The 27640-nt window shown below is 28.1% G+C and overlaps 1 protein-coding gene across 8 annotated transcripts; it reads left to right on the top strand.

The window, feature by feature from the left end:
• The first annotated feature begins 3503 nt into the window (after positions 1–3503).
• Positions 3504–25411, top strand: LOC111689280. Of its 8 annotated transcripts, none has more exons than XM_023451760.2 (4): positions 3504–3765; positions 21319–21412; positions 24354–24685; positions 24750–25411. In XM_023451760.2, exons 2-4 carry the CDS (start codon positions 21403–21405, stop codon positions 25305–25307), a joined length of 900 nt encoding a protein of 299 aa, XP_023307528.2. In that variant the 5' UTR covers positions 3504–3765; positions 21319–21402; the 3' UTR covers positions 25308–25411. The 8 variants fall into 8 exon arrangements, with proteins under 8 accessions (XP_023307528.2, XP_023307522.2, XP_046809685.1 ...); XM_023451754.2 differs by lacking the exon at positions 3504–3765 and adding an exon at positions 6884–7448; XM_046953729.1 differs by lacking the exon at positions 3504–3765 and adding an exon at positions 16570–16633.
• The last annotated feature ends 2229 nt before the right edge of the window (positions 25412–27640 follow it).

The following is a 27640-nucleotide window of genomic DNA, read 5'->3' as shown; positions in this document are numbered from 1 at the left end:
GACAACACTGTTATAACGAGGTTATAACGCTAATAAATGCCGTCTGTACTTGCTAATTTGTTATCATGATAACAATTTGACGTTTAGCATAATTAATATTTGTCTAATATAGACACGGGGTAATTACATGTGGATAAAAAAGTGACAGTACATATGTAAAATTCATGTCGTCTAATAGCACTTTCATTGTGAATTGTATTTCTTAACATGCAAATTAAAAAGACAGCTTTGATTACATTTATAGATTATGTCATATGGAAAAACACAGGCAGGTGTGATAGCAAAAATCGTATGTAAAATAACAATTTTGGCAAACATTCTGAATTACATATGGATAAAAAAAGTGACAGTACATATGTAAAATACATTGGCCCCCTAGCCCCCAAACAACCATACCTCCCGATTTAAGCCTTTTATGCCATAATTGTTTGACCTATACTCCTATGTAAAGCCTTATTTAGAAAAATTGTTTTTTTTTATAAATTACTTAAATACTTTCGAATTAAGATAAAATACATAAAAGTTTCGTTATTATACCCTTCACCTTCGTGAGAAGGGTATATATAAGTTTGTCATTCCGTTTGTAGTTTCTATAATATAATTTTCCGACCCTATAAAATATATATATTCTGGATCCTTATAGATAGCGGAGTCGATTAAGCCATGTCCGCCTGTCTATCTGTCTGTCTGTTGAAATCAGTTTTTTGAGGACCCCATATATCGGCGTGATCAGAATCTTTAATAATTCTATTAGACATGCTTTCGAGAAGATCGCTATTTAAAATCAGTAAAATCGGTCGGTAAATAACGGAGATATAAGCAAAAATCCGAGACAACCTTTGAAAATTTCATCAAAAAATGTCATATTTTTTTCATGCTTTGTTAAAGAAGCAACAACAACACTGTATATTAGAAAAAGATGTACACGTGTGTGTGTAGATGTATTTGGTTTTATTTAGCTGTGTATTTTTTGTATGTTTGGATGCTGTTGGCGTTATTGCGTTATTTTTGTTTTTCTGTGTTTTTTGGTTATGTATGTTTAGATGTCTGTTGGTTTAGATCAGCGCTGCGCGTTCATATTGTTCTAATTACGAAGATTTCCGGCAATTCACACGTACATAACCCGATCGTAAATAAAACTCATTAAAAGAGCGTAAAACACAGAAATTGCAAACAAAATATGTAAAAACAACAACATCATTTTCAAACAAGAGAGTAACTTGCAAAAAACTCATACACTCCAAAAACTTTTCAGGAATGCATAATAGTAAAAATACATAAAAATGATATTTTTAATACTTTTTTTTAAACATTTTATATTAAAAAATCTAACTTTGTGAAGAAATTAGCATTTTTCCTTTTTTGGATATGTTTTATCTGTAAAATTTACCATTTTACTTCTTATAAAACTTGATCATAACAAGCGTAATTAGGAAATATTTTTTCTAAGTGTTTTTTTTTCATTTTCTCACCACTACAATAACAGTTTCTCTTTCTGCGCTTGGCTGGTTTAGCGAATTCGCGATTTAACGAACGGGTAAATTGTTTCCATTGAGTACCTTATATTACGAATGAATGAGTAAATTTTGTACTCGATATAACGAATTTCTAAAAAAATCTATAAAAAGAGGTGAAAATTATACGGAAAGATAACAAAACTTCTTTATAAACCAAAAGCAATAACATTAAGATTTTATGTAAGTTCAATTCCCAATTCAATGTGTACAAAATCTACAAAAACAAAAATCCGGGAATAGGAATGAAAATAACTTTTGTAAAATTATTTTCGAAAATATGTATAAATAAAATTTATTAAATATATTTTATATAAAATTCTTTATTTAAAGGGAATATTATAATTATTTTACTAATAAAGTGAGAAATGGAAATGTTTGTAATGACAATTATCATAAAATACTTAGAATTTCACATCGATTAAAATGGGCATCAAATTCATATTTTTTATAAGAGATGAATTAATTTTGGAAATGACATTATATCTTTCGTTAAACCGGGAAACCACTGTATACTCATGGTGCAGGGTATTATATGGTCGGCTATGCCCGATTATACTTTCCTACTTGTTTTTTGAATACTAGTGTTATTATTATATCCCCTGTAGAAAACAGATGTCTATTGATTTTTACTACAACGAAGATCTAAATCATACAAATTTGTATATCCAGATTATTTTCAACTTCTTTGTGGTTCTAGAGAACTTGAGCCGATAAATATCATTAAGAATAAGCACTGAAACTAATTTTCTTTTAGATTTTTCTGTTTTTAACATGTTTTGCATAATTATCAAACACAAAAAAAAACAAATTTTATAGAATGTTTTAACCCTCTGGGACCGACTTAGATTATAACTATTTTACTGACGTAATGTCTGCTAGACACCATTTTTTGAAAGCTTATATTTTCTAAGATCTGTTTTCGAAACCTATTTAACTATTAAGCCTAAATTTTCAACCGTAACTAGATAATGACCAGGGAAACCGAAAACATGCTCTTAAAAAATGTGTTTTAAGCGCTTTAAATATGCCGTAAAAAACTCAAAATATGCTTTTAAAATTTAAATTATATGCTCCAAAAATAAAATTTTTTATTATTTTTTAACATTAAAAAGCTCAAAAAGACTGAAATAGTAATGAAATAATAAATGTTTAATGTCATATTCTATATCCTACAACATTTTTTTATAAATGTTTCATCTCATAGTTTGAAGAACTAGTATAATAGAATTCCGTTTTACGTTCAGATAACCAATAAATAACATGAAACCATTTGGTCCCCAAAAAACATATTTCAAACGACAAAGTTTGACACATTTCTTCCAATTGTATTCATAGCATTTAAACTGACATTTTAATCGGTGTTGTCATAAATTCCAATAATTAGTTTTTTAAACTATAAAAATGGATTGGTCTCATGAAATCAAAAGTAATCGGTTTTATGTCCGATTTAAAATATAATGCTTTATTGAATAAAAAACTATAACATAATGAATTTTATTTTCAAAATTGTAAAATAATCTAAAAAATTAAAAAAAAAATAAAAAATAGAATTTTATTTTTTTTTAAATAAAGTTTTGAAAAGAAAATTAAAAATGTATAAAAACGAAAAAAGCGAAAACATCAAAATATGCACTAAAAGAGTAAAATATGCTCTAAAAACTCGAAAATATGCCTTAAATATGCTAAAAAGTCAAATCATGCAAAATTATGCTCTTATGGGTAAAATATGCAAAAATATGCTCTAACAAATCGATGCCAAAATTCTCAAATTGGTCTGAAACGTGTAAATATCTTATCCATGAGTCCATACGACGCACCAAAAAAAACATGCATTTGCATATTTTGTTTTCCCTGATAATGACAAACTTGACCATAAATGCATTTAGAGTTAGTTAAGTTGCTGGCAGGGAAAATACTGAACGAAAAGAAAAATTGCATTCAAACAAAATATGAACAATCAAACAACAACAATACACAACGAAATTCTCCAGTCAGTGTGCGGTTGGATAACAACTGAAATGGTTGTAGTAATATTTTTGGGTACAGAGACTGTTTATTAGGAAAGATCACAATACTACAAATAGTAAATGTGTGTTTTATGTAGTAGTATATTAAAAATAGAAGTAATGTGATTTTAAATTAAAAAACGATAAATTTACTACTAAAGTGAAAAACCAAATAATTAATTAAAGTTCAGAATAAATTTAAAATAATAAAAAACAAATTAAATGGAAAGTAAAACAAAAGAGTAAGTGCAAATTTTAGGAAAATAAATATGGCAACAAAATAAATTTAGCATACCGTCATGACATACATGAAAACAAACATTGCGTACAATGTAAGCACGTTCACACGTATGAACAAAGTAGGTGCCTATAAATTTTGTATTTGCTTTATAAGAAAAACAAAAATCTAAATTTAATGTAGTGAATTGTTGCAAGTAGTAAAAAAAAAAACAAAAAATTAAATATATATAGGTACCTACCTAGTTGAATATTGCTGAGAAAATAAAGTCAAATATTTAACGAAACATACAACAAAAACGTCAACATCGTTTTTTCTAATTGTTTTTTCATTATTTCTTATTTTTATGTACCAACAAGTTAGTGTTGCCACAGCTACAAAATTTTTTATCCAAAATTTCAAAAAGTAACAAAAATAAAAATAATAAGACTTCAATACTCGACTTTGCCGAATCATAAATATCCTTCACCATAGCAAAGTAAATTAATAAAGTAGCGACATCTCTTGTCGTACAACAACATCTACAACAAACACATGTATTTTGTTTTTGGAATAATTGAAAAATGTGTCAAAATAAAATTTAACAAAATTTCCTTTAACAACAATGTGAACAAAACATACATAAAAAATATTACTTTTAAGTTGAAAATATTAAGGATTTAATTATATTACTATATGTTATACAATTTATAACACTTTTAAACTACTTTAAAACCACTTTTAATTCACTTTTTCAACTTTTCACAAAATATTTATGAATATGTAGTGAAAAGTGTCTTTTTTAGCCTTTCAACTTATAACCTACTTTTCAATAAAAGTTTTTGATGGGTTCTTCACATCACCACATGCAAAAATCCTGAAAAAACGGTTATAAATTATAATTTATTTCTTATTCTTTACAAAATACAGCCATTGATCTTTTTCAAACAATACTTAATATTCTCTTATGATGTCAACATATAATTTAAAGTTCGTTATAAAAAAGGAAAATATGTTATGAAATTTTACTTGAGGGACGAAAATCTAGTTCTTTTTCACCAAGGACCGTTATAACTGGCATGGAAAATTTAAATTTTGAAAGAGTAATGAACAATATTTTTTTAACATAATGAGTTTATTTCGCCATGCCCCTATACAAATAAAACCCTGAATAGGACTCATAGTTAATTATGTTAAATGTTACAGTATCTCAACAAAAATCGGCAAACGTTGGTTTTAAACAAGTCTAAATGACACGGTCTATTTTCATAATGATCAAAACTCGTTAGTTGACCATTTTTTTTTAATTTAAAACAAAGAATTTCTTTTTTTCAGAACTACTAAACGTTGGTTTTAAACAAGTCTAAATGACACGGCCGATTTTCATAATGATCAAAACTCGTTAGTTGACCAATTTTTTTTTTAATTTAAAACAAATAATTTCTTTTTTTTTTCAGAAAAATAAAACAAGTATTGCACAGACAATTCAGAATCAAAAAGTGATTCTGAATTGACTGGTATAGTTTAAGATGCGTGTATTGAGTGCATAATATTCTATCCACTATATTGTTGTAGGGTATAAAAACAGCCTTTTTGTATTAGGATTTATATGGGGCTAGGTAAGGTTTTTTCGTAAAGCACCGTAAACCTTTTTCTGAAAATTGCGGGAATTCATTTCTAGAGTTCTTAATAAATTTGTACAAAATATTAGATATGAAATTAAAGCATGGATGCGAATAAGGGCGTAAAGACCACTTTTCCCAAATCGCCGTTTTTTACATTTAATTAAAAAATCCAAATTGTTAGTAAAAATACTTGCTTTAAAATTTTTTGAAATTTTCACAATGTCTAAAAGTAAAATATAGACTATTTTTGGTTTTAGAATTTCAAGTAGGCGAGGTGCCACACCCACATACCAAGTTAGTTTTAAAAGTCTCATATCTCTACAACAGTCAGAAAATATTAAATCAGAATATATTATAAAATTTTATATCTAGAGTCCCCTAATTTTGTCAAAGCCACTTTTGTGTCAATATGTTTATTTAGGACAAAAAGTGGGCGGACTAGAAACCGGGGGTTCTGGCACCTCTTATATGGATTAAATACAAAAATTCGTATGTCTATCTATCTATCTATCTATCTATCTATCTATCTATCTATCTATTCATCTATCTACTTCACTTCATCAAGATTGTATTATTGTTCAGAGACGGAATCTTACATACTTTTCTGAGATACACTTTTTCATCTAGTATGATTATCAGGGATGAAAAATTGTATGCTACTGACTTTTTTGTCAAAACTTTTGTACACCAAGTGTATCCAAAAATTTTGGTGCATACTTGAATTAAAAGTTACACGATCACTTATATCATTCATAGTTTAGAAATTTTATAATAAAAAAAATATTTTTTTTTTGCAAAATTAATATATGTACATACATATGTATGTAGAAAGAATTTGTATTAGATTAGAATCTGTGATTGTATTTTTGTTTCGAAATCAGTTCGAAATTCAAAATTAATGAAAAATTAAAGTTTTTTTAATATTTATAATCTAAGAAAAGTGGTGGAGGACTTATTATTTTCTATATATATATATAAAAATCATTATGAAACATTAATTAAAAGGGCTCGTAAAAGTATTCAGGTATGTAGTAGCAATAATGTACTATAAAATGTACTGAATTTACCATCCCTGATTGTATTCGTACATTTATTACTCCGAGATATTTTCTATTAGATGACATTCCTCAGATACATCTCATTTTTCGCTCCCTTGTTTATGACTCTCGGTTTATGTATTTCAATCTTTCTTCACATTATTTCTAAATTTCTTTTAATACGATGAGTATGTACTTGTCGTATGCATTTGAGAGCTTTTAAATGCTCTCTGGCTGCTCATTCATCTTTACAATTGCTATATGTATACATACATATATATTAGAATTTTGTTGTGGTTCTTGTTTGTTTAAAAAAATATTCTGTTTTTTATATTTTATAGTACATATAAATGTATTTACATAAGTATGTATATGACACAAACATATTAACAATGTCTCTCTGTCGTATTGGTTCCTGCTACATGTTAGAGTATTTGGTTTTTGTGTTTGACGCTGATTCCAGAGCGGTTTTGTAAAGTGTTTCGTTGAGTGCAGTCGTCAGTCACCAACCATTAAATATTGTATTTTATTATATTTCTTTTTTCCAACATCAATTTTTTCTTACTTATTACACATACAAATTATAAAAAATGCTTAAAAAATAATCATGCTACTTGTTTTTTGTGGTTTAAACAATGTAATAATAATACTCGTTTTAAATGTATTAGGTTGGTCCGATTGTTATGATTAAAAGATGAAGATGTCTGAATAAGAAGCAAATGAAAAAATGCATTATTACGTATAAGCAAAATTAAACAAAAAAATACTAACAATAAAATTAAAGTGTGATTCGTTTATATTTTTTTTAAATATTGAAGATACAATTTTACAAACACGGTCTAAATCATTATATGTTACATTAAAAATTTTGTATAAAACCATTTAAAACACATTGCACTACACGTGAGTACATAAGCCAGTGAAAAGAAACAAATCTAAACTAATAAAAAAATCAAGTGCATCGATATGTTATAATCTAAAGATGTGCAACAACGAAAATCGTCATAACACGTTAATGTAATAAAGCGGAAGTAATATATTATAACGTAAGTACCACAAAAAAAAAAAAAATACACACACGTTCACACAAGTATTTTGTAAGAAATGCTCATGGTAAAGTGCAGACATGAATAGTCAGACAGACTAATATTCAAACTATATGTATTCACTCCATTAAAATAAAAGGACACCTTTGAAACAAAAGAAGTAAATTTAAGATCACATGGAACATAGAATTTTTTAAAGTCTTTTGTCCCAACTAATTAATACTTAAATATATCATTTAATTCGCCTATCAAAGCATTTCAAAAATCGATTACTGTCCGCTAAATTCTATAATTTAACTCTTTCGAAATTGGTGGTGGTGACAAATTTAAATATTGTATTAAGCAAATTTACATGCATATGTATGAATGAATGTACAATAGAGAGAAAGAAACATCCCTCTATTTTAAAAATAACTCGAATTTTTGTGAAATGGGCCTGAAAATTACCTAGTTTTGAGCTGATTAAGGAAAAATAAATTTTTTCGTACTTAGTACTTCATAATTGTCAAATTCCAAACAACAGCATTTAAATGTTTGGTAAAGGTTTAACTAATTTTTCTTATATGTCATGCAAAGGAATAATATGAAATGTTGATGTTCGTACTTTAATCTATACAAAATCAGGGTACACTAAACAGGTATATGCATCACTACAACAATACAAAATCAACATGTATTTTTTTTTTGTACTTTTGTAAGCTCAATGTAAGTAAATTCTTAATTCAATTTCAAAAAATATGAAGTGATTTTAAATGGAATTTTTAGGGATATGCATGTTTATATACTTATATCAATCTGTGTATATGGATCCTATTGGAAAATGTAACAGAGGACCTGGCAATGAGCCCTAAAAGCGAGAATTTTGATATCTGATTTGTGCCACTCAATTTGGCTAAAGTGGACCTGGCAACGGGCGCAATACTAAAGATTGTTGATATCTAAATTGGTCTAATTTGTGCCAATAGAGCTGTGCTGTGGCTACCAAAGTTTGACTAACGACAACGGCCTTGGCAACGGAATGATATCTTGAATGATCTGATTAGTGTCATTAAAGTTCTGTTATAAACAGATAAAGTTTGGCTAAAGACATCGGACCCAACAAAAGGCGCAATGAGGAAGATGGTTGAAATGTATTTTTGTGCAAACAAATTTTTTTATTATTCAAAAATTATTTTGTTACAATGATTTCAAATAAACAAAACAAATTCAGGCAGAAAAGGTATTCAAATAAAAAAACAAAAAATTATCAGCTGATCGTTTGCATATACCTTTTTAGTGTACATTGCACAAAATTTTATTTTTTTGAAATCAACGTTTATCCCAAAACATGATTTAATCCCTTATAGCCCAAGAGCTATAATCTATTTTGAAGACATTATGGAACTATGTAAATAATAATTTTCCAAATTTTTTTTTTTTTTTTTAAGTATAATCCAGGTGGATAAAGCAAAAGATAAACAAATTTATAGTTGTAATGTAAAATTTTGAAAATTTTAACAATTTGATGTTAAATTGCGATTTGCACTAAAATATAATGTAAATAAACATGAATACGCTATTTCCCAGAAATTGAAAAACAGCGTATTTTTATTGTTTTAAAAATCGATTTTTGTCACATAAGAAATTCAGAAGCCAATATTACAATTTATTAACTAATTATTAACATGGATACATTTTTTTCATTAGCGTGGCCTGAAAATTCAATTTACCATATGTAGTATAATAGTTTTGCATACAATGCAGTTTAGTAGAATCTTGAGAATGAGCTACACTGATTTAATTCGATAACAACGTTCGAAAAAAGAGAAAAAATCTTTAGACATAAAGCGGACAATATACGTTTAAAACTATACATTTAATCTCTGTTTTGTCAATAATAAATAAAGATTTTCTAGAATTAAGGTAAAAAATTAATTAAATTCTTTATTATTAAAAAATAATAAACATTTTAAAGATACTAACTGGTGTAGGGTATCAGATTGTTTACCATGCCTAACTATACATTTATGCTTGTTTTGAAATTGTAATATTATAGCTTTTATGAAAGTTTTTGGATCTAGAATGATATTGGGGTAAATATTTTGTTAAAATCCAAGTTTTACATGAAATGCAAATAAGGAAGAAAAAAATATAATTTTTTTTTATAAAACCTTAAAATATAGTGTGAAACTTTTTTATTTATTATAATCCGTTCAGGAGTTATGATGTTAATGATTTTCGATTGTGAATTTCGAATTTAATAAATCTCCACCGATTTAATGTTCTATACACTATAAATAGTATAATGTCAAATGTTCTTACTTAAAAGTAGAAAATTTTAAGTAGCATTACATATAAAGGGTTAATGTTAGAATTTTTATTTTTGCACCACCTAAGCAAAAAGCATTATTTTTTATTTTAACATTTCTTTACCAATTTCGTTTTTTGCAACAAAATCTATATGTATGTCCACAATATGTGTATTGAATAAAAGTTAAGAATCTCTGCAATTGCGAATAATTAATGATACAAACCGGTAACATTTTTCTTTCGAAAATTGTATCCTTTTAAAAATGAGTACATTTGAAATAAAATATTATTAATTTAGCTATAACTAGCCCGCATCGTCGACCTAAATTTAAACAAAAAGCATTATTTTTTATTTTAACATTTCTTTACCAATTTCGTTTTTTGCAACAAAATCTATGTGTTGTCCACAATATGTGTATTGAATAAAAGTTAAGAATCTCTGCAATTGCGAATAATTAATGATACAAACCGGTAACATTTTTCTTTCGAAAATTGTATCCTTTTAAAAATGAGTACATTTGAAATAAAATATTATTAATTTAGCTATAACTAAATTTAAACAATATTTGTCTTCATATAATGATCTTCAATTTAAAAGTTTAGAACCCTTCTCACAACCCCTGTAACATCATTTAAATATCCTTAGAAAATTAAAAGCACATTTAAAGGGAACCCTGACCTGATATAGATTCCCGCACATTCATATGTATTCATGAATTTCATCATGTGTATGAATATTTTTTAAAATTTGTTACATGGTGTAATAGTATGCATTACGTCCGGCGGTGTACTGCACACCCACGCGTGTATGCTTAGTTTTTATCCTTGCTATTTTATTTTTAAAGTATTTTGTAAAGCGCATGTTTTTTCGGGAGAGCACTGCATGATATGAGTGAGCAGTGTTGCAACAGCTCAAAAATTTAATAAAAAAATTACCAAGATTAATTTTGCCCATTGTCTAGTTATGTGGTATCGTATCTAAGGACTTATTAATACGATGGATTTTAATAATTACTCAACACTCACACTAAGTTTGAAAATAAATTATAAAGTAGATTATAGACTAGACTATATATTAGACTATAAACTGAGCTATAGTGTTTTAGACAATTGTATGGAAAATAAAGTCCAGGCAAAAAACTCTGTATGGGATTTTAAGTAATTAATTCTAAACTTTGCTTTCGAAAAAGTATATGTATATCTTAAAACAACGTGCAAAAGACGTTTTCACACATGAAAAAATCGATGTATACAGGAAATAGCATACCATTAGTATTAACTCTGTGCTGAGAAATAAATCAATTAATTACTTTAACATCAATTAATTACTTCTTTTTATAAAATTGTATGGGATTTTAGTGGTCGGTCATTGCAACATTTCGCAAATTGCAACAACCCCGATTTTCTTTCGGTTACGCAAATCGAGCCCGTACTGTATTTCAATACTTTTTTCCACGACTCGAAAGTTACAGAACACTGGCACAGGATTAAAAAAGAAATTGAAGCTTAAAGGAAATTTGTTCACAAAAAAGGAGTTTTTGTTTTGAAAATTACAGAAATTTTTACCCACACCACTATAGTAGGGTTATGGGTTAGTGCTGATGTTTGAAGATAATTTGTTGAAATTTGGCACATACTCTTCTTTTGGTCCAAGGACGAACGCTATTGAAAAAGGTTAAAATTGGTCCATTATTTCGCCTCGCCCCCATGTTTCGCATGCATATCAAATATAATTTCGCATGCATATTAAATTTTCTATGTGTGAAATATTTGTTACAGGGTGAAATAAGTAATTTCAGAAACCAAAATTATTATGGAATTCACATGTACACATAGAAATATAAAATGGTAACACTGGATGTGAGATTGGGGAAAGCTTACTTTTAAGAGGACTTGTGCATACAGAATAGTAGAGACAAAAGAATTTACGTATTTGAGTCTTATTATTTTATTTATAAAAGGTGTGTGCAACCTGCCAGATTTGTCCTTTTTATAAGCGCCGATAGAATGACAACATTTCTTGTTATAAGTAGACAGTCTAAAAAGTTAAATAACATTCAAATTTTTTAATTAAATTTGACAAAATTACTAGAATTTTCATATATATAAATATAATTATGTATATCTAATGAAGAAAATATATCAACATCATTTTAGAATTCTCCCTGAATTGTTAGATAGAGTTAGGCAATGCGTTCGGAAGGCGATAGTATCAAAATTTTATTTAAATTGAAAAGAGGTGCTAACAATACCTCTAGTCTGTAAGGACTTTAAACTGGTGATGATAGAATGTGTTATCGGTCATTCCTTTTGATATTGAGTAGACATTAATTAAGAGTTTATATTGTCGATATTATGTATATTGTTTATTTTGTTTAATGAAGTGTAATTAAAAGGTGCTTTACATTATTTAATTTTGTATTAATACAAAGTATTATTTGAAAACTAAAACATTTTGTAGTTTGAAATGTATAAGCTTTTAGAAAATTTTTAAAATCTATTTCATTAAAAATATACAATTTATTTATAGTTTTCTTTTGAATTTTAATTTGTGAATTGAGTTTCTATTATTTATTTTTGAAATTGAAAACAAGTCAAAAAAGTAGGTTTCATAACACATAAATAAAAATTCTTCAACAAATTTTATTTTGTACTAAAGACAATGAAACTCTGATATTATTACAAAGTATTGTAATGTAAAACCCCCTTAAGCTTTTAATTTTTTGTCTTTAAATCAAGCCATTCCTTCATCAAACACACAATATTTTTAACTGAATTTTGTAATAGAGTTTTTTGAGAATAAAGTTTTTAAGGTGCTGTAAAAATAATGCCTCCCATTTTAAACACAGGATAAACCGAGGAAGCGTTATCATATTAGTAAATGAATGAATCTTATATATGTAAACATTTTTTCTTTTTTAAAATATTTAAATAACAAAATTTTTTCAATCTTATTGAATAGACAATTTTTGAATTCGGTAGAAAATGGTGTGAAAATTTAATACCTATTTTTTTATCTAAAAAAAAAGAATTTTTGACGGCAATATGCAGAATCTTCCGCTCAAAATAATTAAATACTATTTCACAGACTTCCATTTGACGTTAAAATTCAATATACATATGGGCATTTCCATCGTGACAAACGTGACGGTCGTACGTTTTAAAGAGATGAAAAAAAAAAAAAAATATATATATATATATATATAAAATATAAATATATATATATATATTATATATATATATATATATATATATATATATATATAATATATATATATATAATATATAATATATATATATATTATATATATATATACATACATACATACATACATACATACATATATATACATACATATATATTTTTTCAAAATTCTTGTATTTTTATATAAGACTTCAATAGCTCTATAACTGGTCGGAAAAAGAAATTAAAAATTCTTAATGGCCCTAAGATATAAGTAGTTAAAGTGCATGACGTGATGTGACAGAAATAGAAGTTGCTTATTTCTTTTTTGACAAAAATGTAAAAATCTGCGAGTTTCACCTGGCTTTTTGGATAAAACCTTTTTTATTGTAATTTGGAATATTTATTGATTATTTTTCAGCTTTTAGAACTAAAAAATAGTTTTCAGATTTTTTTGTATAAGCCGTTATGTGTGACGTGACATGACGTGATGTGACAAAATTTCCAATGATGAAATTTCGAATATTATTGCAAATTAATTAGTCCATAGATTGGAAAATCATAACTATCACCTAATTGAATAAATTGCATAAATATCACATCTTTTTAAATAACAATATTTCACAATTCGAAGGTTGCGCTTGAGAAAATTTATGTAATGTGACGTGACGTGACAGACTTTGAAATTCTATAAAAAATAACCCCGCTTAGAATTATTTTTCTGTTCTTTTACATTGAGTTCTATATACTAAACTTGATTTATATTCAAAGTTTTGAATACTTCTGAATACTAACTAAAAAGTTATCGCGATAAATCCTGTTTCAACGTGATGAACGTGACATTTAAAAGTCTATGAAAGAAAACCGAAAATTTGCTTTTTAAGAATCTTTATCTTTTTATATTTGTATGTTTTAATTCAACAAATGTTTTCCGATAAAAGTCCACTTAAATATTAGCCTTTAAAATAATAAAAACTATCAAAAGCAAATGCTACTAAAGGTGTAAAAATATGCCTGAAATATTATTGTAACTTTTAATTCCGATTTCTCATCATAGTGGTTAAGAAAAGCTTTGGGGTTTTTAATATAATAAAATTTGATTCTTTTTCTATAATAATAGAAGTTGAAATTTTATTTTTGATGACTTTTAGTTTTTGAGCCACGGTGGACTTTTCGGTGGAAATGCACATATTTATTTTAATAATTTTAACTAAAACATTACGCATGCTCCTTGTTCTCAATTTCTATAAATATACCACCTAACTTGCCTAATTAGAATTTGTTAAATAACACGACTTTACATTAATACCAAATATGCTATGTTTTACTCACATTTATAAATTTGTATTAGTAGGACTCAATATTTAATATAAGAATTTTTAACAACTTTTTCGACCTTCTATTAAGAAGGCATCAGGAATCAATAATAGAATATTCGGACTTATTAAATTGCCCTTTTACCTATTCATACATGCATACGTACCTATGAACGTACGAGCGTGTTATAAATACATACGTACAAAAATAAAATACAAAACAACAACTTAGTTATTATTTATTTGTTTTTTGGCGCTTTTTCTCTCGAATATATGTTGCCGACTTTTAGGGAGACTGCGCAGAAAACCGGACAGTGGAAATGTTTGTAATCGTATTGAAAAATGTGAGTTCACACACAAAATGTATGTATAACCCACACCAAGTGCATTTACATTGCACTATAAGGTCGATAAGAGAAGGGTATTTGTTTTGTAAAGGCGAGTTTGCAAAAAGTCAAAGGGTGTTCTAATATGTACGTTTGGGTTTTTAAAAGCGACTTATACAGCTTTTAAAAGATGTATTGTATAACACTTTCACAGTTAATTTCCAATAACACATTAAAATTTTTTGCAAATCAAAAGTAAAATTTAAAATATTGAACAATTGTTTATTTTCATAGCAAAAATCAAGTTTATCTAAGATTTATTAATTGAATATTCCTTGAGCTCGACTTCGAGTCCTACTTGAGGATTAATTTTTCTAAATTGTAATGATATATTTTTCGGAGCTGTTGCGGGTTTGAAAATGTTTTCCTTTCTGCTGTTGTGGCCAATAAATAAAATTTTCCAGTCAAGTACTATATTACGGCATTTCTGGAAATTATTTTGGAAAACATATTTACCAAATTAGTGGAATAGAAGATAGAGAACCCTTAAGTATGAGTGAAACAATTTTGGGCTCATTTGTCCTAATAAAACTGGTTCAGTTTAACAGCCCAATCTAAATAATTTTAATATACTATAAATAACCTTGTTGTCATGCAATTTTTTGTTAAATCGGTGTAAAATGTGTACCGTGTCCAATATATGGATTTATACTTATTTGCAGACAAATCTTCTGTTGTGTTTCAATTTAAATAAAATTGAAGTCTTTTTCTTTTTATTGTACTACTCGGCTAAGTGTCTAACGAAAAGTCGCTATTTAAATCCAAGATTTTCGATTTTTATCGATATAATTATTTTTTATTTTTCTTACTAAAGTTCCGAACATGCGAACAGTGTGGTTGATGAATAAATTTCCCCTGTAATATGTTGTGCGGTCCACTGGTCAATCGACACAAATTGGTGAAAATTATTTTTTCTTACTAAAGTTCTACTACCTTACAAACGAAATTAAAAAATCAATATACACTTAATCTCTTTAAAATCTTCATTAAAATTATAAAAATTAAATAGATAGATTTAAATACATATTGTCCAATTCAGAACCATCTTGTATCTACCTATCGTGCGTATTTTTGTATTAGTTTACACTTGTGTAAATGTTGCTAATTTCCATTAAAAAAGCTCGTATAATTTTATATTTGTTTTTCATATGTTTATTTATTACGTATTCAATATTAAACTATCATTCTTATGTGAGTGCTGAATTTTTAAAAAGATAAAACAGAAGAAGAATAATTTTATAAAGTAAACATTTCAATAAGTGCCTTTAAGTGAAATAAAACAAAAAATAATATTAAATATGTTTTTCTTCTTTCCAAATTCACTTCTTACAAAATGAAAATACAATTGATGTTTACAATCAGATATCGGAATTAAGTATTTTAATAAACGATACATAATACAAGTCCAGTTGTGAATTGGACTTATCTACTTATCTACCACCTAGATTTTTAGAGCATTTATAATTTATTTACATCAAGTTGCACAGTGGTGCTAATATTTCTACAGTAACTGTATTTCAATTCATTTATGAATTTTAAGATGGAAATTGGTAAAAACTAGTAGTTTTATGATAACTTTTCAATGGTATGATGGTTTTTCGATTTTTTTTATCGTAAACACAAAGTTGTATATATTTAAAATATTACTGGTCTGTCTATCCGATATTTAATGGAAATCGGATAATGGGTTAAAATAGCGCTCATTTTACGTATACATATATTTTTTATTAATACTTAGTCTCTGTTGCTATTTCATCGTCGTCGTAACTTTTTATAGATAAAGTACGAGAACGAGTAATAGAGTACGATTCGACTCTATACATCAAATGTACAGAGATGGTCGTTAGCGTAGGACATTTAATAGAGAGCGCCATTAGTTTGTGTGTAACGTTTGCCGGTGACAGCCGAATTATTTGTAGTATTTTTAGTGTGTTTTTCATGAAAATTTGTAAATTGCAAAATCTTTAGATGGAATAAAATGATTTTATGCAAAGAAAGGTTTAAGAAAATGTGTGTGTATATAAACTAAAACCGGAAAAGTGAATATATAATTTAAAACAATGAATCTGAAATTGAATTAAAAGAAATAGTGCTATTAATAAACCAAAAAAAAAAACAATAATTACATTACAATTTTTAATGTTGTTATTTTTTGCGAAAAATGTCTAACAGTTGTACATATACGTTCCTTCCTTTCTATTTGCGTATATTGTATTATTTTTTACGTACAATTTGACTACCAAGTAAAAAAATCGATATTTCAGTTCTGTACCTTACGGTAAAGGTGATCTGAGGCTGCACTCAGAGGACGGGGAATACAACAACAAGGAAACATTATATATGTATGTAGATAGATATATAATACAAGAAGAAACAATATACATACATTTTATATACGCGTGTTTATGTATGTAAAAAACTACGATAAAAACGAAGTAGTAGTGTTTGATATTCGTGTTTGTTTTCGTAAAGCCGCCCCGGTTTTGGTAGATGTATGTTGGATGTTCTACAGATTTTTACACTGTATATGTTTAAATGTATGTGATAGTCTTGCAAGCTTCCTAACACCTATTTGACTGGCTTCGAAACTGCATGCAACTCCGCGCGCTCCTGACTTCTTCTTGCATATTATGTGTTGGTTCTTTTTATGTCGTTGAGTTTCACTTCTCCTACAATTATAAAGTACATGCATACGTATTAGTAGTGTTAATAATCATCCCTGTGAGGATGTTCAAGTTTGTTGTACGTATGAGTGAGTTATTGTCGTAGCCGTTTCATCTACTACTATTTCGGTTCCGTTATTGCATCGCTGCTACTTATTACTCCGGCTGGAAAAATTTTGGACTTTCTGCAAATTTTCTCGTCTTAAATTGACTGACAAACTTTTTCAAAGTAAATGAATGTATATATACATTTATACGTATTTGTATGATACAAAAATTAATACAACTGAGATACAAAAAAACATTAAAATACTAGTTTTTAGACAGACGGACGGACACAGAAAATATTATAGACATAAAGAAGTGTCTGGCTTTAAAACATATACATATACTTATGTATATTTACATTTGTACGTATGCGATACATATTAATAGAAATACCAAAGTGTAGAATAACTTAAACTAGTCAATAAATAAAAACGCAAAAAAGTTTCGGTTTGAAAAATAACACTAAAATCTGTTGGACAGATATACACCACCAACAGAAAGAAAATCATCATTAACAATCAATAATTTACTTCGCTGCGACAATTAAAACAACAACAGCAGCAGCAGCATTTACTTAAAGGAAAGATTAATACAAATAAGTAAATACATATGTATATAAACATTATATAGTGTCTGAGAAACAGCGATTTAAGAATCTGATTTATAAATACCTCGTTAATAATGCATATAACAAAAAAATTATGAGTTCTCAGTTCCGTATCAGTGAAAACAATTTTCAAATTTTTCGGAATGGCTCCCAAATTTTAACATTTTTAGGAAAAGTATTTTCCCCCTTATTTTTAAAACACTTCACTTTGCGTTGAAAATATTTTAAAACAAATTTTTTGAAATACAAGTAAGAAAGTATAGTCAGGCTTGGCCGACTATATGAAACCCTACACCAGTTAAGAATATTAAATGTGGTTTATTTTTCATAATAAAGCATTTATCTTGAAAATTACCTTGATTCCGATTTATTTCAGCAATTTATTGACGAAAAACTTATTTTCTAAAAGAGGCGCAAAAGTGGACCGATCCCGGCTGGATAGATTTGTATTCTATGATGTTTATATAATATATATAATATTAGTCTGTGCTAAATTTAATTGCAGTATAAAACTTAATAACAGTATAAAACTTAGTTGTACGAACTTTCGTCGAGATACATTTATATTATACATAATTATAAGCTCAAAAGCCCTTTTCAAGGGGTCCAGTTGTATGGGGGCTAGGTGAAATAATGGACCGATTTTGACAATTTTCAATTGGCTTTGTCCTTGGGTCAAAACCAAAATAAAACCCTTTATTTAATTTAGAATACTTTTAGTCAAAATAAGTGTCGAATTTGTAAAAATTTTCAGCTAATAACAAAAAATATTTATAAAATATTTTTTTGTGGCCTCCGGTAGGTTAGTGTTCTAGTCTGGTAGACCGGAGGTGGTGGGTTCGATTCCCACCTGTGACACTGGTTAAGGAGCGCACAATAGGCCCGATAGAGGCCTAGGTGTATTTCTTCGGATTTGATGTGTATCCTCCTTTCAAACTAACTAACTAACTATAAAATATTTTAGGTTATTAAAAATACTTACATTTGTATAAGATCAAGCACTAAATGTTCTTACACAGAAAAAACTGAAAAACGATTTGCGAAGAAGATACGATATTGCCAAAACCTCTTTTTAGATAATAAAACCGTACAACAAATCGGAAAATTGTTTACACATATAAGCAATACACAATACACACATACGTTGGAAACTACATACTTGACACAGTTATATATTTTCGGTTTTTTATTTTCTGATCGTTTCTTCCTTTAAAAGGACTTTACAGTTTGAAAGGAAAAAACTGTATAATTAGTATACCCTTCACGTATGTTTGTTAATATTGGTTTTTAAAAGACCCCATACTTCTGCGGTATTCAAATCTTCAAAAAATCTGTTCGACATGCTTTCGAGAAGATCGCTACTTAAAATCAGCAAAAAAAATCCGAAACAACCTTTGAAATTTTTATCAAAAAAAGAGAATAATTTTTAGGCTTTGATAAACAAGCAGCAATAACACTGTGTATTAGAAAAAAGATGTATATGTGGATGTATTTGCCTAATAAAAATTTTTTCTGAAATAATTTCTATACTTTATCAGAATTTTTTAATTTCCCTTAGACATTTTAAAGAATAATTGGAAAACTCTTTGTTAGATTGCACATTTTCTGAAGGATTAAAAGATTAACATCAAACTTGTCAGCACATTGTCGAAAGGAAATTTCAGCGTTACGACAATTATGAGACTACTCTGCACATTGGCGGAAGGCATTGGTGTGTACATTTTCTAAAGTAAAAGATAACATCACTTACGAATATATCCTATAAATCTGCACATAATCTATTTCAGTGTTATGACAATTAAGAGACTACCTTGCATATTGGTGGAAGGCATTGGTCTGTACATTTTCAAAAGAAAAATATAAAATCACTTAGGAATTATATCCGATAAATCTGCACATAATCTAAAGAGAATTGTTGTTGTTACTTCATCAGACAATTAAGGGAATAATATAAATTTCCTTAGATATTTAACAAAATAGTCTGCTTGTTCAGACTTTTGTACAAATTGTCGAACACATTTATCCTACATCTATCAGACTTCCTCATATTTGATCACACTTTCGTCCGAAATGTTGAAAGAGTGTCAGACATGGTATCAGACATTTGTCCGACTTCAATCAGATTTTTTTTAACCAATTTTATTTTGAAGTTTATTGATAAATGCATGTAATTTATTTATTTATGTTAATATTATTTGAGTCAAATTCCTAATAACATCCAAAAAAAGAACATAAAATTTACTTCCTGAGAATGACTTCAGATGTAGTGAATTTGGAATCAAATAAAAAGGACATACATCCTTTGACAAGTCTGCGTTAATATCATCACTTCTTCAGGTCTTTTTCAGCACTTCCATGGAGAAAATTCTACCACTTTTTCGCTTCTTTGGAAGTTCTTTTTAGCTGGGTATTGAATTGAGATCTAGATTTTCAATCGTTATAAATATTGGTTTTACACTCACGTTAAAGTATAATCACATCAGGGTCACAGTCTGTGTGTTCATGTAAAATGGCTTGAACGTCTATATTTTCCGAACGAAAAAAATGTTTTATAATATGTATGTAACAAAGAATTATGTAGATAATTGACTTTGCTAATTTATATTGGATTTTTAATTTAGTTTTAGTTTTTTTTCCATTTGAACTTTATTTTGTAGATCAATCAAACCAAAATCTACAGAGTTTAACAACTAATGGTTAAAAGCGCACAGTAGAATAATTTGTAGGTATTATAGAATTTTTATTTAAATTAATTAATTTTATATTTTATGCTGTTAATGCATAAAATGAACAAGAAAAGTTTCCACGATAACATAAGACATTGTGATAAAATTTCATCAAAGAAGTCATTTTATCTTTAAAATCAAACTCTCTGAAATATTTAATAATCTGAATGTACGAGAATATCTACGTACTTTGAGAATATTATCTACTATTATTCGCTATAAAAAATGCATGTAAAATTACTGCTACAGAGTATATAAGATTTCATGTAAAAATACATAATATAATTAAATCAAGAGTTTTAAATCGTGGATGAGGAAGCTGTTGTCTTGAGTCTTGTATCTCAAAATAGTTATATGACTATCAAGTTCTCACTTGTATTACATTGAAGAAAATGCGCAATAAACTCAAAAGGAATGTGGTTGTATTCATATATCTCGAAAAGAGGTTAATTCAGTACCAGTTAGTTTCGGACACGAATGAACAAAATATGACCCAAACAAACATAATCTATATTTCTGGCTACCTCTAGTGCACACATACATAGTTACATAAGTGAGGTTTTAAGCTTTTTAAGTTGAATGAACAATTTTTTTTAAGTTTATTGTATTAACATTTCTGTGTATTTTGTTTTGGTTCTATGTACGTTTTAGGTCCAATCAAATGACTCTGGTACAGAATCTGATGGAGATACCTTAGATGTGGACATTAAACATCATCTTTATTTAGAGTTGGATATGGAAACTAGTAAGTTTTTTATACAAACAATTATTTATACTCTAAACATATTTTCAGATTTATTTTCATGTTAAAATTAAGATGAATTGTTTAAACAATAAAATTGGAAATTGGTTTTAGAACCATAGAGAGATATAAAAGGGGGAAAACCAATTTGTGTTTGTATGAAATTTGAAATTCCCCCGAATCGAAAATTGCTTCGTGATATGAAAAATAATGGACTCGAAAACAACTTATGATACGGAAAAAAATATTCTTTAGCCAAAATGTTTGAAATTCAATTCTCTATAGAAATTATTATAACATACAAATGCGTACGACTCATATTAAACAAGATTTTGACCAAAAACTGCTTTTTTAACCTTTGACATCCAATATCTGCTTCCGTTGACTTTTATCTCTTAATAAATTAAATAAGTCCTCAAATTTGGGGACTTATTTCATTGTGACATAATTAATTTCATATGAAGTAAAACCCTAAATTTAAAATTTAATAAGTTCCTATTTAAAAATAAAAAATTATGAAACAAGTCGGTTTTAGCGACATTTCTAAAAAAGTAGGTCGCCAGGAGGATCCAGAATACATATACTTTATAGGGACTGAAAATTATATTATAGAAATTACAAACGGAATGACAAACTTATATATACCCTTCTCACGAATAGATATCTACAGTGTAAAATAACTAGTAGGTAGAGTTCGACCGAACTCCAAATTTCGTTCGGTACGGAACACCATGTCCATGTCCAAATGTAAACCAATTTTGTCAATTTTTAATTCAAATCAAACTGCAACAATAGTTTAGATCCTATCGTTCTTTTAAGAGACTGACAGTCTGACTGACTGACTGACAGACATGTTTAGATCGTTTCAGAATAAGAACCTAGAAAATTTCAATGTTAGAAATGAGATCAAATATTTATAGTCGAAACTAGGTAAATAAACATTTTATAAATAGTTCGGCGTTCGGTCAAAATTTCGCCGAACACCGAACATTGGCCGAACCTCACATTTTACCGAACTCCGAACCCGTACCCGAACGTTCGGTCGGACACTACTAGTAGGTAACTTTACCAAAGGGATAAGTTGACATGTATTTCAAATCAGTATCTATGGATTAAAATTACCAAATATTTTTACACCAAAGGTAACTATGCACTATATATACCTAAAGATAAAGATAATCCACATTCTTTGTTTAAAACTAGTTTAATAATGTTTTGTGTTTTTCAGTCAACAGTATCGTTCCTTATTATCTTAATTGAGTGTTATTGGCCAATTAAACTTAAGTTATAAGTGAGAAAACACAATTAACAAAAACAATAAAACAATGATTTCGGAAGAATAAAAAATTAATATTTTAAGTAAATTGAAATTTTCTGATTTGTTTTGTTTTTTTTTTTTTTATAAATGTTTAGTTAAAATATTTTTCCAAAATTTTTAATTTTATAAAAGTGTTATTTTCAAAAAACAGCTGTTCATTGTTTATGTTTTTGATTGAAAAGTTGGCAATTCTAGCAAAGTTAACTGAATTTAAATCCATAACTGAAAAACACAATCATTGGTTAAAGTCCCCCTAAATTTGTTCCGAGTTTAATTTAAGAGCATAGTAAATGTTGGAAAATGTTGCAATTAGAGTCCTGAAATTTTGCACGGACATCTTTGACATCCATAAGATTATTCTTTGGCAAAATACGTGTGGGCGTGGCACCTTCCATGTTATGAAAATATTAAATCAGCATATCTCAGAAAATATAACAGTTAGAGTCCTCAAATTTTGTCGGAGCCACATAAGTTTCAATATATTTATTTAAAATGAAAACTTAAAATCTTTTGCACGAAGAACTTTAACATACATGTAAATATTTTGGTTAATAAATTGGTGGACTTCCAATGGGGGAAGCGGCACCTCCCATATGAATTAAATACAAAAAATATTTTATCTGGGGAATTAATTGTATTGTATTTAATTCATATGAATTAAATACAAATCATTGAAAGTAAATTTTAATAAATTTAAATTTTAAAAACTCAAAACTTTTTTAATTTAGAGTTTTTTATCTTTTTTGGAAAGACATTTTGTATACATTACGATTTTACTATTAAATGGTGCAATAAAACATCATTGAAAGTAAATTTTAATAAATTTAAATTTGAAGAACTCAAAACTTTTTTAATTTAGAGTTTTTTATCTTTTTTGGAAAGACATTTTGTATACATTACGATTTTACTATTAAATTGTGCAATAATTCATACTTAAAGACTCATTATGTGAAAAAACTCCAAAAGGAACCATTTTCTTCCATATAAACGCATTTACGGCGGCGATACGCTGGCTCTTAGCCCCAAAATAATTGAATAATATTCTACAGTCTTATATTTGACGTTAAAATACAACATAATACATCATTTTGGTCGCAGTGAATATATATAAATACACAATATAACGGAGGCCTTATGTCAGTTTGTTTTGTATGAAAACGCCTACTTAATCGAATCCCCTCATTTTTGGCGTGAGCTCCAATTTTTTTTCAACAAGCATTAAAATGAACATCGTATGTTTTGTAAACTATTTATGCGATTTTAGTAGAATTATTATAGTTTAAACGTTAGAATAATGATATCAAAAAACGTCCTTTAGCCAAGGATATCGCAGAAAAGGTGTCTTCTATTTTTCTCTTTTTGAGATATCCTCAAAAAAACGATTAAAATCCACCATCATTGCCGAAAAGTTTTGCTTTCATGTAAATAAACTTTCATATTTATGAATCGATGCTTTTGTTCGATTTTCTCGTATTTGATGTATATATTTTCAATCTATCATATTTGAAATCATATTATTTGTTTAAAAGTTATTTCAGAAATAGTAAAACGTCATAAAGCCCTTTTTCCCGAAAACTAAATAATTTTTAAATGGATCTACTTAGCCATGAGTATTTTACTTTTCAGGTTTTAGTTCCTACACCGATGCGAACTCTCCGACCGATAAAATTTATTCATCAGAATTTTCTGCGATGATGTGTAAATCCCACCTCCAGTACGATCAGCATAGTTCTGAAGAAGAACTAGAGGTAATAAACGGTCCTTCATCAGTAGCAGCTGCAGAAGCTGCTGCCAGCAATGTATTGACAGTACGTGGCACATCATCCCTAATATCAGAACGTGGATCGTCGTCACTAGAGCCTGATGAGCTGCAGGGTGAAATAGCTGCTTTAAAAAGGTCTAGTTCAACATTGGTAGAAAATCGTAAACGTTCGCTGGCACACAGTTCAGATGATGATGTATGTTAATTGTTAAAATTCGTTATTGCTTTATAATTATACCTGAATTTAACCTTTTTTGCAGTTACGAAATTTTTTGGAACCAATTTTGACGCCTGTCAACTTTCGCACATCACCGCCTTTAGAGGCTTTTAAGCCAAATCGTAGCCACATGTATCGCTCGACTACGCCACTTATTTTACAAGAGGCGCGTTGCGGTATTGAAAATATTAAGTTATGTGATAATAGTGTTAATGATGAAAACGGTGGAGCAAATAGTGTTAGCGGTGGCAACAATGGTGATACATCTTGTGTCATGGGCACCGAGGAGGAAAACACCGAAAATGATGAGGGCACAGCCAGCAGCATTATTAAAATGAAGATGAGCAATTCGACGAGCAGTCATCACATTTATCAACCTCAAGCCAAGCATAATTTTCACTTTAATAGTTCGCGCAGCAGTCCTGCCTCCACGACTGGTCTCGATGTTGAGGTAAGATCGGTTAGTCCACCCGCGAAACTCTTCCATTGTGCAATATCGCCCAGACGCCGACCCATGCGCACACAACACAATTCACAACGTTTACAAAGACCGCACAGGCCATGTTTAGATTTCGATAAAATGCAGCAGGTTAGTTTGTAATGTAGCGCCAAATCAAACAGAACTAAATTATACAAACAGAAGTCTATAATCATCTTTGACAACAATACCATCTTCACCATCACCACCAAAAACAATAACACAAACAATGCAAGCAACATCATCTCAGCGACTACAACTAACTTTCCAACTGCAACAATAAACAATGATTGTTGCGCACCGAAAAGCGTCACAAGATGAAACAACTTTCATCGTCAGCAGCAATCTTTAAACTTTTTCAGAATTCGTATACTTTTATACGCCATTTTAGAGGTTTGTGGGTTATAGATACAACATGCAACTTTATTTGATAGCATCTTTCTCTGTTTCTCAAAATCGGAATCGCAAACCGCACACACCCACACAAAACCATACTCATATTCATGTATGTATTCATTTATACATACATATGTATAATAAAAACAAAAACAGTTTAACAAATATTACTAGGTAATATTTTATAAGTTTAAAACATTTACAAAAATAACAACAAAACGGATATCATAATTATTATATTACAGGTTCTGTTTTTATATTAAGTATAAACAAATTAATTTAATTAGTAGTAATTTTAATTTAACATGTGAATAAATTGGATTTTCGAAAAATTTTAAATTAAAAAATAAAACAAATATTTTGTCATGGAAATATTAGCAATCATTTCATATTTAAATAGCCATTAAATGATCTCAAATATTTATTAACTTCAAACGTATAGTAGAACGCAAACGGGATGTTTCTAAGTTGTTGAATTCAGATTAAATTAATTTATTAATAAGGATAGTTTTAAGTTCCTTTTCGAATTTATATGTATATCCAAAATATAAATAAATTTAATTTATATTTACCGGAAAATAAAATGTCGGAATTCGGTCCTGTTCTATATTGTTTGCTTTGCAAAACTTCTGACAAAGTCTTTAGTTTCATCTTTAAAAAAATCTACAAAAATATAAATATGTATATTGCTTAAAGTATGTATATTTATGTATTTTATTTCAAAACAATACTTATAGTCAAAGATTTTTTGACATTTGACTAAAAAACGGTTGCAGTATAATCAATTGAGTGTTACATTATTCAGAGTAAGTTTTTTAAGAAATTTACATTTAGCTAAATGAAAATTGGCACATAGCTTCTCCTTACTATTATTATCACCATAGTCACCATAAATATCGTTAAGCGCGATATAAAATTTCTAAAGAGAATTAAATTTCCTACATTTTTTTGTAATTATTATTATTGCTTATCATTAGTTTTTTCGTTTGCTTGATATCTTCAAATCTTAATAGTTGTAACGCCGGTACAGATTACTTATGTCGTAATTTTGCTTTCTAGTATTAGCTAAAGATAAATATAGCCTGTGATAATATCGCTAATTATTAATAGACATACATTGCAATATGGGTCATGATACACTTCTGAGATATATTATATTAACCGAATGTATTACAGTTAGATTTTTGTAACCTTTGATCCAGAATATGTCGCTTAGCGCACACGATATTTGTGGGATATACTGTTTTATCGAAATTTTGCACAGATATTTTTAATTGATGCAGGCAATATTGAAAGTATTCAATTGGAGATTTTACAAACTACACACTATTTCCTAGATGTTGATGTAAAAAATGTTGAATAAGTCTATTTACATGACTATTTAATGTTTCAATAATTGCAAATCGTCCTTACGATATGTATTTTTATTGTTTATAAGTCTTAGCACGTTTGCATACCACATACCACATGTTTAAGCTAAAACATGTAATTTTTTATTGTAACATGTATAGTAAAAGTTGTACTACCATTAAATTTTTATAAAAAGTGTTACGTTTGCGTACTAAGCTATGTTTTATAGGAACATTAATCTCTTTGTAATTAACCCGCCATATAATATCCCCTTCAGAAAATAACTTTAACGCTCATAAATATTTAAAAGAATCATCAATAGCGGAAAAATTTGGCATAAACATGTTTTATAGGAATCTAAATTCTCTTTGTATGTTTTATAAGGGTCGGACCATAATTGACCATACCCGACATATAAGGTCCCCTTTAGAAAATTACTTTAAAGCTCATAACTGCAAAAAAAACATATATATTATTAGATTTTATAGGCATCGGCTTATAATTAACCCTATCTGTCATGTTAGGTCCCCTTCAGAAAATGACTCATAACTATGACGTTCATAACTATCAATTCAATTGCTTTTTGTAGTACTTTTCTTCCTATAACAAAGAAAATTAAAATTTTCCACAACTTTGAGTTCAATTCCATGTTAATTTTTTTATTACGCTAAGATCTTACTATAAATACATACTTAAAAAACATAACAATG

The sequence above is a fragment of the Lucilia cuprina genome, chromosome 2 (genome assembly GCF_022045245.1).
Source record: "Lucilia cuprina isolate Lc7/37 chromosome 2, ASM2204524v1, whole genome shotgun sequence".
Taxonomy (NCBI): Eukaryota; Metazoa; Arthropoda; class Insecta; order Diptera; family Calliphoridae; genus Lucilia; species Lucilia cuprina.
This window is presented reverse-complemented; position numbering and strand designations above follow the sequence as displayed.